Source organism: Ipomoea triloba, chromosome 13 (assembly GCF_003576645.1).
Source record: "Ipomoea triloba cultivar NCNSP0323 chromosome 13, ASM357664v1".
NCBI classification, from domain to species: Eukaryota; Viridiplantae; Streptophyta; class Magnoliopsida; order Solanales; family Convolvulaceae; genus Ipomoea; species Ipomoea triloba.
In genome coordinates, this window is record NC_044928.1 from 2,594,393 (window position 1) to 2,608,171 (window position 13,779).

Sequence of the window (13,779 nt, forward strand, 5' to 3'; positions counted from 1 at the left end):
ATTGGTACTAAAATAATAATGGTGAGATCAAAACTAGTAAAAATTAAATATATGGACTAAAATTATCATTTTGATAACAGTCCTGGAAAACCAAAATTGGTATTTGCTGTCGTGAGAATATGTCAGGACTGCATCTCCATTCCCCAATTATGGAAATGAGTCTTACATTACTAGCATGGAAGTGCTCTAATAGCTTCAAGTATATGGAAATGAGTCTTACATTACAATTTACAAGCATGTTTAATCCTTTGAATTTGAACACGTACAGTTTCTCCGGGAGAAGAATTTCCAACAGAAAATACCACAAGTGAAGATAGAGGATGGAGAAGAAATCAGCCATGAAAAGGCCACGGCGGCGTTGAGAAGGGCAGTCCACTTCTTTTCAGCCTTGCAGGCCAGCGATGGCCACTGGCCAGCTGAAAATGCCGGCCCCTTGTTCTTCCTTCCGCCTCTTGTCAGTTCCGATCCTCAACTGTTTTCTTTCATCTTCTTCAATTGATTGTTTTACAATTAGTTGAACACCCATCAGGTGTTTGATGATAAGTCGTAATGATTCTATGAACTATTGATTAAATGTGTTCCCCTTCTTGGCAACCCAACATTCAGGTCATGTGTTTATACATAACCGGCCACCTTAATACAGTTTTCCCAGCAGAGCATCGTAGAGAAATTCTTCGTTATATCTACTGTCACCAGGTACAGAAATTTTCATGTATTAAGATTTATCTATGTTTTTTATGTATAAGTTTGCTTGAGTAATGAAAATTGACTTTAACATAATCTAGAATGAAGATGGTGGGTGGGGATTACACATTGAAGGACACAGCACTATGTTCTGTACAGCTCTAAGCTACATTTGTATGCGCATTCTTGGAGAAGGAGCAGATGGTGGTGAGAACAATGCCTGTGCTCGAGCAAGGAAATGGATTCTTGACCATGGTACTGTCAAGGCAATTCCTTCCTGGGGAAAGACGTGGCTATCGGTATGATTACATATTTACATAAAGGATTCTTACAGTTTATTTGTTGTTACTATGCCAATGCCAAGTTCTTGTGGATAAAGTACAAACTTTAATTTCTTTATTTTGTATGTAGATACTTGGACTATTTGACTGGTCAGGGTGTAATCCTATGCCTCCTGAATTTTGGATCCTTCCATCTTTTCTTCCTATGCATCCAGGTTGGTAGAAACTCTGATACTGATGTCCTAAATTTGGTGGAGAACTTTCTTGGCTTGATAAATTATTATATGCAATCATTTTTGTTCTTCTTCAATGCAGCAAAAATGTGGTGTTACTGTCGAATGGTTTATATGCCCATGTCTTATTTGTATGGCAAGAAATTTGTTGGTCCAATCACACCTCTTATTTTACAACTCAGAGAGGAGCTGTATGATGAACCATATGATGGAATTAACTGGAGGAAGGCGCGACATGTGTGTGCAAAGGTAACTCTATCCAGTTGAACCTCTGACCTTACAATTACATTAATAGTCTGCTTACCAACTGTTCTGAGCTAGTGGGTTCATCCTTTATCTTTTTTCTTGATGCAGGAGGATCTCTACTATCCTCATCCCCTCATACAAGACTTGATGTGGGATAGCTGTTATATTCTGACAGAGCCTCTATTGACTCGTTGGCCTTTCAACAAGTTGAGACAAAAAGCTCTTGAAGTTACCATGAAGCACATACATTATGAAGATGAGAACAGTCGATACATCACCATCGGCTGTGTGGAAAAGGTAAGAAAATGGCTTTAATATGGATTAGACTATCATATGGCATGGTGGTATTTACATTCTACAACTGCCTGACCTTGATTATGCAGGTCTTATGTATGTTTGCTTGTTGGGTTGAGGACCCCAATGGTGATTATTTTAAAAAGCATCTTGCTAGAATTCCTGATTATATATGGATTGCTGAAGATGGAATGAAGATGCAGGTTAGTAAAAAACGCAGCTTTCTCAAGAACACTTTGCAAATACATATAGCTTATACTAGTACCCCCTCTTTCACATTCCATGTTTCTAAGTTCAGCCTAATATCCATTGATTTTCAGAGCTTTGGTAGTCAGCAATGGGATACCGGTTTTGCCATTCAAGCACTATTAGCCAGTGACTTGACTGATGCGATAAAAGATACTCTTAGAAGAGGACATGACTTCATAAAAAACTCTCAGGTTAGAGCAAGAATTCAGATTTTCTTTATTAAAAAATTGGTTTCCCTATGTTTTATTCTTTTGTTTACTTGTGTATAACACTACATATCTTCTTACAGGTCAAGGACAATCCTTCTGGTGACTTTAAGGGCATGTATCGGCACATTTCTAAAGGATCATGGACTTTTTCGGATCAAGATCATGGATGGCAGGTTTCTGATTGCACTGCTGAAGGATTAAAGGTATCTAATTCTCTGAAAAAATTGAAGTTTGAATTGAGTAGATAAAAACTAATACGGAGTAAATGTTTTGATATTTCTTCCCTTTGGTTTCTTTAGTGTTGTCTTATTTTGTCAATGATGCCTCCTGAAATTGTTGGTGAGCAATTGGAACCGGGACGACTATACGATGCAGTTAATGTATTGCTTTCCTTACAGGTAAGGATCAGAGCCTGCATCATTCTGATTACTGAGTATGTGTTAGCCAATTCATCCTCGGATAGTGACTACAGGTTTCTCTCATCACGCAAAAATTCATCCTATATTACTAAACAAATGACCAAGGACCTTTTGTTTTTTGATGACAGAGCAAAAATGGTGGTTTGGCAGCATGGGAACCTGCAGGTTCCTCGGAATGGCTAGAGGTAATTTCTTCTTGTTAAGAGCCCCACATTGAAAAATAAGAGAGAAACATATGGTTTTATAAGATTATAGGTTAGATTAACTAATAACTAATTGATTGGATTCAGTCTTTAGTATGGTTTAGCCCATGTGTATTATAGCCCAGGTCAGGCTTACCTAATTGCTTGATTTGATTGATGTACAGATGCTCAACCCTACAGAATTCTTTGCAGACATTGTTATTGAGCATGAGTAACTTTCCTGTCTTCATTTGCCTTTTGTTTTTGCCTCTTTAAAATGAATGAATTTGAGACTAAGTGAGCTTCCAAACAGGTATGTTGAGTGCACTGCTTCAGCAATTCAAGCTTTTGTGCTCTTTAAGAAGCTGTACCCTGGACACAGAACAAAAGAGATAGATAATTTCATCACTAGTGCTGCAAAATACCTTGAAAATGTCCAAATGCCTGATGGTTCATGGTATGTTTTCTTTTCTTTTACCAGTGTGTTATAACCAAAAAAAAAAGAAAAAAAAAATATAGAATAGTTGAAACTAATACGCACGCTCGATCGAGCACACACATTATTATGTTGTCGCCATTATATGATCAGGTACGGTAATTGGGGCGTGTGCTTCACGTATGGCTCTTGGTTTGCTCTGGGAGGCCTAGCAGCATTAGGCAAGACTTATAACAATTGTGCAGCTGTGCGTAAAGGTGTTGAGTTCTTGCTAACCACACAAAGGGATGACGGTGGTTGGGGAGAAAGTTATCGTTCCTGTCCAGACAAGGTAATGTCAATGTAGCTCATAAAAGATGAATATATTTAAGTTCTTAGTAGTTTACTCGCTTTAGAACAAGATTTATGAATTTTTCAAGAAAATAAAATGTAAAAGTGTATCGTTTAGCTTATGAATCTTCTGAATATAGGTGTATAGACAACTTGAAGCAAATCGCTCAAATTTGGTTCAAACTGCATGGGCTCTGATGGGACTAATTCATTCTGGCCAGGTAAACTTTCTTCCAAATAGTAATATTGGAAAACGTTATTGTCACTTTCGGTTTCACGAATTTAGGCAAATTATTCCGTGGAAAGTGGACCAGATTCAAAATACACAATTTATATACTGAATGTTCGCAATTTATATAGTGAATATTCACAGCTAATTGTTCACAATTTACATACTGAATATTCACAATTTGAATTATGAACATTCAGTATGTAAATTGAAATAGATCCACCTTATAAAGTAAACCCGGATCAATCGTATAACTATTAACGAATTTAGTGTCATTCTTACTATTGCAGCACGACTATAAAAAATTGCCATTAGAAGTGCACAATTTTTTTTTCTTTTTTTCTCTTTTGATCCTTTAGGTAAAATCTTATCAAATTTTGTCACATGACTTACAGGTAACCAAAGTTTATGGTAAAAAATCTCACTTTATATAAGAGTATATCATGTAAGTGAACATTTTGTCCATAAGCTTTGGTGTCTCGCATGTTATGTGATAAAATTCAGTGCGATTTCACTGGATCATCGAAATGACCAAAAGTGGGGAAGAAACAAAAGTCATGCACATTGACAATTTTTATAGTTGTGCACCAATAATAGGAATGTCACCAAGCCCATGAAACGAAAAGTGACAATATAACTCTTTTAAAGCAGTCTTCTTAAATTATTGGTTAAATGCTCCTAGAATTGTTTGATCCTTAATAATCATACACTGGACAGGCTGGTAGAGATACAAGGCCCCTCCACCTTGCAGCAAAACTCATAATAAATTCTCAGATGGAAAATGGTGACTTCCCCCAACAGGTAAAACTAGAAAAGCACAACCTGTAATTTCAATACCTGCAATGAATGTATGTGTTCAAGTAGCAAACAATTGAAAAATATATTCCGTCTCAACTAAAATTATAAGCTGATAGTGAAACTACATATTTACATTTTATATATATCATCACTAGCTATGATCTAATTGCGTTCACTTTTTAACGTGGTAGGAAATTACGGGAGTTTTCATGAAGAATTGCATGTTACATTACTCGGCATACAGAAACATATATCCATTGTGGGGTTTGGCAGAGTATCGAAAGAGGGTGTTGTTGTCATCTAAGAAGATCTAAGACCATGTTGGATTCAACCTTCTTTGGCAGTTAATTAAAGTGAAAAGGGAGAATCTTTATAGAGTTTATTCTAGTTTTAGCATTATGAGAGTGGATAAGTTTATTTGTTTCTTAGCTTATAATGGATGTAAAATGTTGTCTAATTACAATGAAAAAGGTTGAAGATATGATAAATGTGCGTCTATACAATATAGTTTAGTCATTACTTGCATTTCAACAGGTAAACACTACATGCTCGGCACAAAAGAGAGCATTTTAGCAATTGATTTTATAACCTCGAAAAGGATAAAAATATATTTATACTAGTCTAAATTTATAGACTTTTGTGTGTGAGATAAAAACTTATCCAGAAAATTTGAATCCATCTTAACCTAACTCAAATTGATGGTAAACTTCACCAAAAAAGAAAAAAGAAAAAAAAAAAAAAAACCCCTTCAAAATGGCTATGTTAGAGTAATTGCCACTAATCCGTGATAGCTTGACAANAGAAAAAAGAAAAAAAAAAAAAAAACCCCTTCAAAATGGCTATGTTAGAGTAATTGCCACTAATCCGTGATAGCTTGACAATCTACAATCCTATTGGATTAACCCCGGAGCAATAAACATAAGCCATGAGGAGTAGTGGACCGAGTTGGAAACTCTGCTAGACTTACCTATCACCCCCAACGGTCATGAAAAAACACGATGTTATAATTTAACAAGAGGAGAACACTTTGAATTCATGCCATATTTAGTTTTGGAGGTCCTGAGCCTTGCGAAACTACCTCTGATATTTAATATATTGTTTCATTGCATCAATATACACAAACCAATCCAAATTCGACCTATGGTTAGATGTTAGGATCATAGTGTTTAGATTAACACTAATAGGCCATTTATATGACAATTTTTCAATATCTACAAAATAGGGTTAGTAGTACGAAAAAAAAAAAAAAAAAAAAAAACACCGAAGAAGGGAGACGCTGTAATCTAGTTGGCTGGAAGACAGTCACCTTAAGTAAAGAACACGGGGTCTTGGAATTCACAAACTTGAAGAAATGAATAGAGCATATCTAGCTAAACTCGGCTGGACAATTCTGAATGAAGATGATTGCCCATGGGAGAAAATAATGAGAGCCAAATATATTAATCAGAATGAAGAACCCACCTCATGGCTATCAAATCAGCCGCCGACCTATTGGCAAAGTCTATAAAACTGTATTGAGGCGCTACCCTGATCGAATAGCCACCAAACGACCTCTTTCGATTGCTGGAGGAATGAGGATATGACAAATTAGGCATTCCAGTTTGGTGTCAAATAACTTTTTAGCAGTTGCTCGGGTGTCCCCTTCCATTTAGATCCAAAAAAAAAATCTTTAAAATAGGGGAAATGAAAACAAACAAATTAAAGTTACGTGTCTTCAAAATATTGGCATAAACACATTATTGTTCAAAATTTATTTCTTTTGAAGGTAAAAACTTAATGTATTAAATCAGAACTCAGAATGTTCAAAATTTATTTCTATTCTTTTTGTTTTTTGAAGCAAAATTTATTTCTATTCAATTTCTTAAACGAATCTATTTTTAATTAGTGCATTCAAAAACTCTCGAATAAAGATACCGTATTTTATAAAGCATAAAATATGTTAATTTTCTTTAAAAAGCATAGAATGTACATATACTTATGCGGATGGCAATTTTTTCCATCCCATCAAAAATCACAAATGCCTACCCCGATGAGAATGATGATGTGGATAATTTTTGGAGAATAAGAGTAAAAAATGTTTGTAATTCTCCCCACCCGTCTCGTCCCAATCCCAAATAATATACACAAATTATATGGTGGACCATGATCCACAATGCATTGTGGACCATGATCATAGCTGATACTGTAGTTGTGTTGAACGAATACTGCAGTTGTGTTAAAAAGATATTGCAGTTGTGTTGAAAGGAAACTGCAGTTGTACATAACAGAGGTCATTCATCTGTTCAACACAACTGCAGTATCCATTCAACACAGGTGCAGTATCTTTTCAACACAATTGCAGTATTCGTTCAACACAACTGCATTTTCAGATGAATGACACGGCATCTGTTTCGCGCAACTGCAGTTCCCTTTCAAATACAACTGCAGTATCCTTTCAACACAACTGCAGTATCAACCATGACCATGGTCCATAGTATAACGACCGAATAATATAATGATAATGTGGATAATTTTTAAAGAATGAGAGTAGAAAATGTTTGTAATTCTCCCCACCTGTCCCCCCGACCCCAAATAATATTATATATATATATATATATATATATATATATATATATTTTTTTTTTTTTTATGCTTTCCAAGAAAATTACTCTGTAATATATTTCTATGCTTCCACTGCATACACTGTCGTCGCCGTTTCTCCTCCGGACAGCAGACAACGCCACTGCCTCTACCGCCGGCGACAGCTTGAGCTCCGTCGACAATGATTCAATGAAACGTCCTAGTCAACCACAGGTAATTTATTAATTTTAATTTTATCATCAGGGTCTCTGGTTTATTCTCAGTCAAGTTTCCTTCTTTTTTAATTTTATCTATTACTTTACTGCTTTTTTATTGCTGAAATTTATTCTTCTTCATGGAGAGATAATGCTTGCAAGAATGTCTGAACTCTGAAGTAATCTATCTGGGGCTCTGTTCAATTAAACTTTTCTTTTATAGCGTGGGTTCTTTTTCTCCGGATATGATTTTTACATCAGCACTGATGATATGGAAAGCATTAATGTATATAATTGGCAGTGAATCTCCATTGCTACTTGTGCTTTCTGGAAGCATGAAACCTGGGTTCTAAAGGGTGAGAATTTATCAAGTTGTTAGTCTCAGTTGGTTGTTTCTCTCTCAAATATTTATGTGGACTGGGTTCATTGCCATTAGAGTTTATTGTCTCCAATGTTTACCTGCCAACTGAATCCCAAAGCACTCCAGAGAATAGCCAGACAACCGTTGCAGTTGGTGAAGACTTTGTGCTCTTTTCAGAATGAGCACCACTTGTTTGATAGAAGTCCTAGACCAGCTCTTAAGTCTATACACCATTCCATGCTTAATTTTATTCACCAGAGCCAATTTGAAGCTCTTAAAGTTTTCAAGAAACAGTTTCAAATGGGTGTCTCAGAGATTGATGAGGTTGCCATTGCGTTAGCTCTCAAGGCTTGCAAAGGTGACTTGACATTTGGGTCTCAATTACATAGTCTTACTATAAGAAGTGGATTCTTTTCTTATATTACCGTCCCGAATTCATTGATGAATATGTATTGCAAATCTGGACAGTTCAGTCATGCCATGCTTATTTTTGAGGACATGGAGAATCCTGATACTGTTTCATATAATACGGTGCTTTCTGGGTGTGAAAATGGAGGAGATGCATTATGTTTTGCACATAGAATGCATGCACTTGGGGTTACTTTCGATGCAGTGAGTTATACAACAGCTCTCTCTCATTGTACAGCTCAAGAAATGTTCATATTTGGAAGTCAGTTGCATTCTTGTGTAATGAAGTCAGGATTGGAATTTGAGGTTTTTATTGGGAATGCACTTGTGACTATGTATTTGAAGTGGGGGAAAATTGTAGAAGCTGAAAGAGTATTTTGTGAAATGCCAAGTAAAGACTTGGTTTCATGGAATGCCCTCCTCTCAGGTTATGCACAGGAAGGGAGTTATGCATTGGAAGCTATTTTGGGGTTCATTGAAATGGTTAGAGAAGGCATGAAACCAGATCATGTGTCATTAACTAGTGCAGTTTCAGCTTGTGGGCAGCAAAGAGATTTGGAATTTGGGAAGCAGATACATGGTTTGGCTATCAAGAGGGCCTACGGAACTCATATTTCGGTTTGCAATGTTTTGATGGCATTGTATTCCAAGAGTGGGGATATAAATGATGCAAAGATGATTTTTCAAAGGATGACTGAACGAAATGTTGTATCTTGGACAACAATGCTTTCCATGAGTGAAGAGGATGCTATGGCAATGTTTAATGAGATGCGAAGAAATGGGGTGTATCCTAATGATGTCACATTTGTTGGACTAATTCACGCCCTAACAATGAACAATATGATATCAGAAGGTTGTATGGTTCACGGATTTTGTATGAAGTCAAACTTTTTCTCTGAATTAAATGTTGTCAATTGCTTTATAACCATGTATGGTAAGTTTGGGTTTATGGAAGACTCAAGGAAGGTCTTTGAAGAGCTTGACCATAAAGACATCATCACTTGGAATGCTTTAATTTCAGGGTATGCTCAAAATGGGATGTATCAAGATGCTCTACAGATATTTTCATCCGCTATGATGGAGTCACGACCAAATGAATATACATTTGGGAGTGTCTTGAGTGCAATTGCTTCGTCTGAATCCATTTCTTTGAAGCATGGACTGCGATGTCATTCTTGCTTGATAAAGCTCGGCCTGAACACTAATCCAGTTACTTTCGGTGCCCTTCTTGACATGTACGCAAAGCGTGGGAGTATCTTTGAATCCCAAAGAGTTTTTCATGAGATAGCTGAGAAAGGCCAAGTTTCATGGACAGCCATGATTTCGGCCCACTCAAGACATGGAGATTATGAATCTGTGATCTCTCTGTTTGAAGAGATGAAGCAGAAAGGCGTGAAGCCAGATTCCATAACGTTTCTCTCTGTTTTGACAGCATGTGGTCATAAAGGAATAGTTGATGTAGGGATTGAGATTTTTAACTCAATGACTAGAGATTTCTCAATCAAACCATCTGCAGAGCATTACTCTTGTGTGGTTGATATGTTTGGCCGTGCAGGGCGGCTAAACGAGGCTGAACAATTCATGTCCCGAATTCCAGGAGGACCAGGAATCTCTGTACTTCAAAGCCTTCTTGGTTCTTGCAGGACTCATGGCAATGTAGAGATGGCTAAGAGGGTAGGCGAAGCCCTGATCGCTTTGGAACCCGAGCATTCAGGTTCTTACGTGTTGATGTCGAATTTGTATGCTGAGAAGGGGCAGTGGGAGAAGGTAGCAAACATCAGAAAAGGGATGAGATCTAGAGGAGTGAAGAAAGAGGTAGCATTTAGTTGGGTTGATGTAGGAAGCATTGATGATTCTCTGAATCTGCATGGGTTTTCATCAGATGACAAGTCTCATCCATTGTCTGAGGAAATTTATAGGATGGTGGAGTGGCTTGGATCAGAGATGAAACATTTAGAGGAAGATGAGGATGATAGATACAACAGGTTTGTAGCATGTGGTCATATTTGACTCAAAAGACAGAGTAGTTCCATTTTTGAGATTATAATTGTAGTTGTACTAAAAATATTCAGAATAGTCATCTGATATTTTGATGTTTACTTTAAAAAAAAAAAAAAATTATTTGAGGCCCATTCATGTGTAATAGCTTGCAAACTACACAAGAGAGATAAACTGTACTAGAAAGATCTTGTGCGACTTGTTCAATAGAGGTGTTGGTAATAGTCAGACACTTAGACTTATAACTTTTATGTACGAGAGTCGTGTTATATCCCTATACTCACCCGGTTCGATCCATGCTTGCTTGTGTATATATAGACTGTACAATTAGAATAGCCACAGTTTTTGTTCTGTAACTTTTTTCTTCATATTAAATGGAAGAAATAATTATTCTTTTTTCAATAAAAGTTTTCTCTATTAGTTGTATTCATTTATGAAGTTTATGGCATTCTATTATATCACTTCCACTCCCTTATTTTATTAGTGCTATTTACTATTATTTATAAAGTCACTTAATTTTTTTAATGTACTTTTTAAATATATAAATTTTATATACTACTATTAAACTTAATATTATGTAAAAATAAATTATAAATAACTTCAATCAAGAACCAAACATTACTAGCTAATAGCCTAAGAATAGCATTATGGTAGCCATGCAATAATCATCGCCATCCAGATAGCGCAACAACCATTTCCTCTCACAATTTTACAAAAAAGTTTCAAAGATGTTTCTCTAGTTTCTTAAATTTAAATATTTCTTTAAAAAATTAATAAACAATAATCATTGCCACCAGATAGCGCAGCAATTTGCCTCTTTATAAATATGTCTGATTCTACACCTTCAACCCTTGTGCTTGGGTTCTTTGATCGCGTTAATAAGATGGGAGGTCAAATTTGCAATATCACGATCATTTTGTGCTTATGCTATAATTCTTAATTGTTTTATGTTTATGGGTATCTATTAACCACTATAAAAATTTTATACGGAGCACTATTTATAGAAAACCTTTTTTTATTTGATGAGATATTTGGATGACTTGTTGCACTATCGTATTAGATTGAACGATAGCTTAAGCTTAATGTCATACACGTAAATATTCAAGTTTATAGATAAAACAATGAATTAACGTCAGTTACGGAACCTGTTTAGTTGACGTGAGCGGCCGTACACTCTCATCTCTTAAGAGAGGTTGGGAGTTCAAACCCCCTTCGTATGAAAAAATCAATCTAACCAGCACATTACCCCTTAATTGGATTGGCCCGGTGCAAACAAGGAATAATCTGAAAATCATACGAGCTTAAAAGGTGCCTCCTATAGTTAGAATTTGTTCAAGACACCTCGTGATTCAACCCAAAAAAATGTCAGTTACGGAAATTAAGGAAGCATGGTTGTTTAAACAAAGGATGCACGGCCTCTATGATACAGTGGCAAGTTATAACGTGCATAATGACACTCATTTTACGTGTTTCTCAGTGTCACTATCTTGATACATAACTGGTATACTCTACCTAGTTTAGGACAATAAAAAAACACAAACCACTCCTCCAACCATTTCTCTCCAAAAGAAGCGAAGGAGGAGATACCAAGAAACAGGACATAGAAAAGAATAAAACTCACCTGGTAATCTCCACCCATTCTTTGTGATTTCCCCTTATCAGCAATGTATTCATAGAGCATTGTTATTGTATTCAACAGATTCTTCTCAAGTTTATCTGGATTTTACCCAAACGTAACTTTTAGGTATGGTTCAGTGTTAATCCAGTAGCCAAAAATAATCATTTCTTGGTTTTTTCTGTTCTTGTTCAATCAAAAATTGGATTTTTAGACTATTTCTGCACTACCCATTTGCCAAAAGTTGATTCTTTTTCTGTTTTCTGTGAAATATCAGGTTATGGAGTTCAGAGTTGTCTAGGTTATAGAAAACCGAAGAGGTTTCTGTATGCTTTTATTAAGTTGAACCTTAAGCCTTCTATGAATCCAGGCTTTGGATATAGCGGAGTGACAATCAAAAGAAAAATTTAGATTGGGTTTGGTATTTAAGGATATGGTTAGGAGAAGATTAAGAGATTCTGGAGAGAAGGAAGATGAGTTGTTTCTGAATTCTGGAATTGGGTTTCTGTGGTGTCCCCAAGATGAAGGCTATCACCCTGGTGGATACTTTGCAAGTATGTGGCAGATGGGGATGGGATTTGGGATATCCCATAGTCTGCAAAGCTCTTCTGAAAATCTCCTGCGATTGAATGTGTTTGGGCAGTACAAGGCACCCGATGTCAGTTTAAAGGAGAGTGGATTCCCCGAGTTAGCGGGAACTGAAGTTGTAGAGGTGAAAGAGAAATGGGGGCAGAAGAAACAGAAGAAGAAAGGGGTTGGTCTTAGATGGAGGGTTAAGGTTGGGAATCCATCTTTGAGAAGGTTGATCAGTGGGGCAATTGCAGGGGCGGTCTCGAGGACATCAGTTGCTCCATTGGAGACAATAAGGACTCATATGATGGTGGGGAACTATGGGCACTCAACAAATGAAGTGTTTCAGAATATCATGAAGAATGAAGGGTGGAAAGGGCTGTTCAGTGGAAATCTGGTCAATGTAATAAGAGTGGCACCAAGCAAGGCAATAGAGGTATGGTATCTCATTTCTCTGTATCAGTTTGGGTTAGTCTGTTGTTTACATTAGAATCACTGTTTCAAATGATTCACCATTGATGTATATTTTTGTGATGATGCATGCAGTTATTTGTATATGAGACCTTCAAAAAGCGATTGACGTCTAAACCAGATGAACAGCCCAGATTACCTGGACCTGCTTCTCTGATCTCAGGCGCTGTTGCTGGAATTAGCTCGACGTTGTGCACCTACCCACTCGAGCTGCTAAAAACGCGACTCACCGTTCAGGTATGCTATGCATAAATCCAGTTCCGGTATGTATTTGATCTCCTGTTTAGATTCTTGGACTGACTTGTCTGCCTGCAAATATGGCAGAGGGGTGTATACAAAAACGTGTTGGATGCATTGGTTAAAATCGTGAAAGAGGAAGGGCCTGCAGAGCTATACAGAGGGCTCACTCCAAGCCTAATTGGAGTGATTCCATATGCAGCCACAAACTATTATGCATATGACACATTAAGGAAAGCTTACAGGCAGATCTTGAAGCAAGAAGAGATTGGGAACATGGCAACTCTGTTGATTGGCTCAGCAGCCGGCGCCATCTCTGGTGGCGTGACTTTCCCCCTCGAGGTGGCTCGGAAACACATGCAAGCTGGAGCTCTCAACGGTAGGCAATACCACAACATGCTTCATGCCCTTATAAGCATTCTGGAACATGAAGGTGTCCTGGGTCTTTACAGGGGTTTGGGGCCAAGCTGCCTGAAATTGGTCCCTGCTGCTGGAATTTCTTTCATGTGTTATGAGGCATGCAAGAAGATATTGGTTGAGCATGAAAATGATGATTAGATAGTGCTTTTTTTCCTACTTTTTCAAGCATTTTTTTCAATCTTTATAGAGCACTTGGAATCAGCTTTCAATTTGAAGCAAGCCTTCATATATATACATTTAAAAAAAAAAAAAAAAAAAAAAAAAAAAAAAAAAAAAAAAAAAAAAAAAAAAAAAAAAAAAAAAAAAAAAAAAAAAAAAAAAAAAAAAAAAAAAAA

At 36.7% G+C, this 13,779-nt stretch overlaps 3 protein-coding genes and 1 long non-coding RNA gene across 10 annotated transcripts; 3 read left to right on the forward strand and 1 right to left on the reverse strand.

Moving 5' to 3' along the window:
* The first annotated feature begins 261 nt into the window (after positions 1–261).
* On the forward strand, positions 262–5,276 carry LOC116002437 (beta-amyrin synthase-like). The gene is made up of 17 exons (XM_031242576.1): positions 262–454; positions 607–696; positions 786–983; positions 1,096–1,180; positions 1,281–1,447; positions 1,553–1,741; positions 1,828–1,941; positions 2,059–2,178; positions 2,277–2,399; positions 2,496–2,594; positions 2,744–2,800; positions 2,983–3,029; positions 3,111–3,254; positions 3,387–3,564; positions 3,704–3,784; positions 4,510–4,593; positions 4,782–5,276. The coding sequence occupies exons 2-17, from the start codon at positions 610–612 to the stop codon at positions 4,902–4,904; spliced, it is 1,896 nt and encodes a 631-aa protein (XP_031098436.1). The 5' UTR covers positions 262–454; positions 607–609; the 3' UTR covers positions 4,905–5,276.
* Positions 2,868–6,235, reverse strand: LOC116002438. 2 transcript variants are annotated; one of them, XR_004094465.1, is made up of 4 exons: positions 6,052–6,235; positions 4,501–4,629; positions 3,339–3,551; positions 2,868–3,169 (listed from the first exon to the last, which is right to left on the reverse strand). It is a non-coding gene; the product is annotated as an uncharacterized LOC116002438 (long non-coding RNA). The 2 variants fall into 2 exon arrangements; XR_004094464.1 differs by having other exon boundaries at positions 2,869–3,169; positions 3,357–3,551.
* Positions 6,236–7,249: 1,014 nt separating this feature from the next.
* LOC116001010 (pentatricopeptide repeat-containing protein At4g32430, mitochondrial) lies at positions 7,250–10,382 on the forward strand. 5 transcript variants are annotated; one of them, XM_031240907.1, is made up of 2 exons: positions 7,250–7,383; positions 7,588–10,382. In XM_031240907.1, the coding sequence occupies exon 2, from the start codon at positions 7,816–7,818 to the stop codon at positions 10,141–10,143; it is 2,328 nt and encodes a 775-aa protein (XP_031096767.1). In that variant the 5' UTR covers positions 7,250–7,383; positions 7,588–7,815; the 3' UTR covers positions 10,144–10,382. The 5 variants fall into 5 exon arrangements, with proteins under 5 accessions (XP_031096767.1, XP_031096766.1, XP_031096768.1 ...); XM_031240906.1 differs by having other exon boundaries at positions 7,852–10,382; XM_031240908.1 differs by having other exon boundaries at positions 7,267–7,383; positions 7,666–10,382.
* Positions 10,383–11,674: 1,292 nt separating this feature from the next.
* Positions 11,675–13,694, forward strand: LOC116001625 (adenine nucleotide transporter BT1, chloroplastic/mitochondrial-like). Of its 2 annotated transcripts, XM_031241515.1 has the most exons (5): positions 11,675–11,755; positions 11,831–11,875; positions 12,024–12,752; positions 12,863–13,024; positions 13,112–13,694. In XM_031241515.1, the coding sequence occupies exons 3-5, from the start codon at positions 12,180–12,182 to the stop codon at positions 13,580–13,582; spliced, it is 1,206 nt and encodes a 401-aa protein (XP_031097375.1). In that variant the 5' UTR covers positions 11,675–11,755; positions 11,831–11,875; positions 12,024–12,179; the 3' UTR covers positions 13,583–13,694. The 2 variants fall into 2 exon arrangements, with proteins under 2 accessions (XP_031097375.1, XP_031097374.1); XM_031241514.1 differs by having other exon boundaries at positions 11,750–11,875.
* Positions 13,695–13,779: the final 85 nt, after the last annotated feature.

Excerpts from the sequence above, each read along its gene's own strand:
- LOC116001010 (XM_031240906.1), top strand. The coding sequence starts at position 7,255 with ATGCTTCCACTGCATACACTGTCGTCGCCGTTTCTCCTCCGGACAGCA. Across the intron at positions 7,384-7,851 it reads AACGTCCTAGTCAACCACAG|AGAATAGCCAGACAACCGTT; the intron begins GTAATTTATTAA and ends AAAGCACTCCAG.
- LOC116002437 (XM_031242576.1), top strand. The coding sequence starts at position 610 with ATGTGTTTATACATAACCGGCCACCTTAATACAGTTTTCCCAGCAGAG. Across the intron at positions 984-1,095 it reads GGGGAAAGACGTGGCTATCG|ATACTTGGACTATTTGACTG; the intron begins GTATGATTACAT and ends TTTTGTATGTAG. Across the intron at positions 3,785-4,509 it reads GACTAATTCATTCTGGCCAG|GCTGGTAGAGATACAAGGCC; the intron begins GTAAACTTTCTT and ends TACACTGGACAG.
- LOC116001625 (XM_031241515.1), top strand. The coding sequence starts at position 12,180 with ATGGTTAGGAGAAGATTAAGAGATTCTGGAGAGAAGGAAGATGAGTTG. Across the intron at positions 12,753-12,862 it reads CACCAAGCAAGGCAATAGAG|TTATTTGTATATGAGACCTT; the intron begins GTATGGTATCTC and ends TGATGCATGCAG. Across the intron at positions 13,025-13,111 it reads AAACGCGACTCACCGTTCAG|AGGGGTGTATACAAAAACGT; the intron begins GTATGCTATGCA and ends CAAATATGGCAG.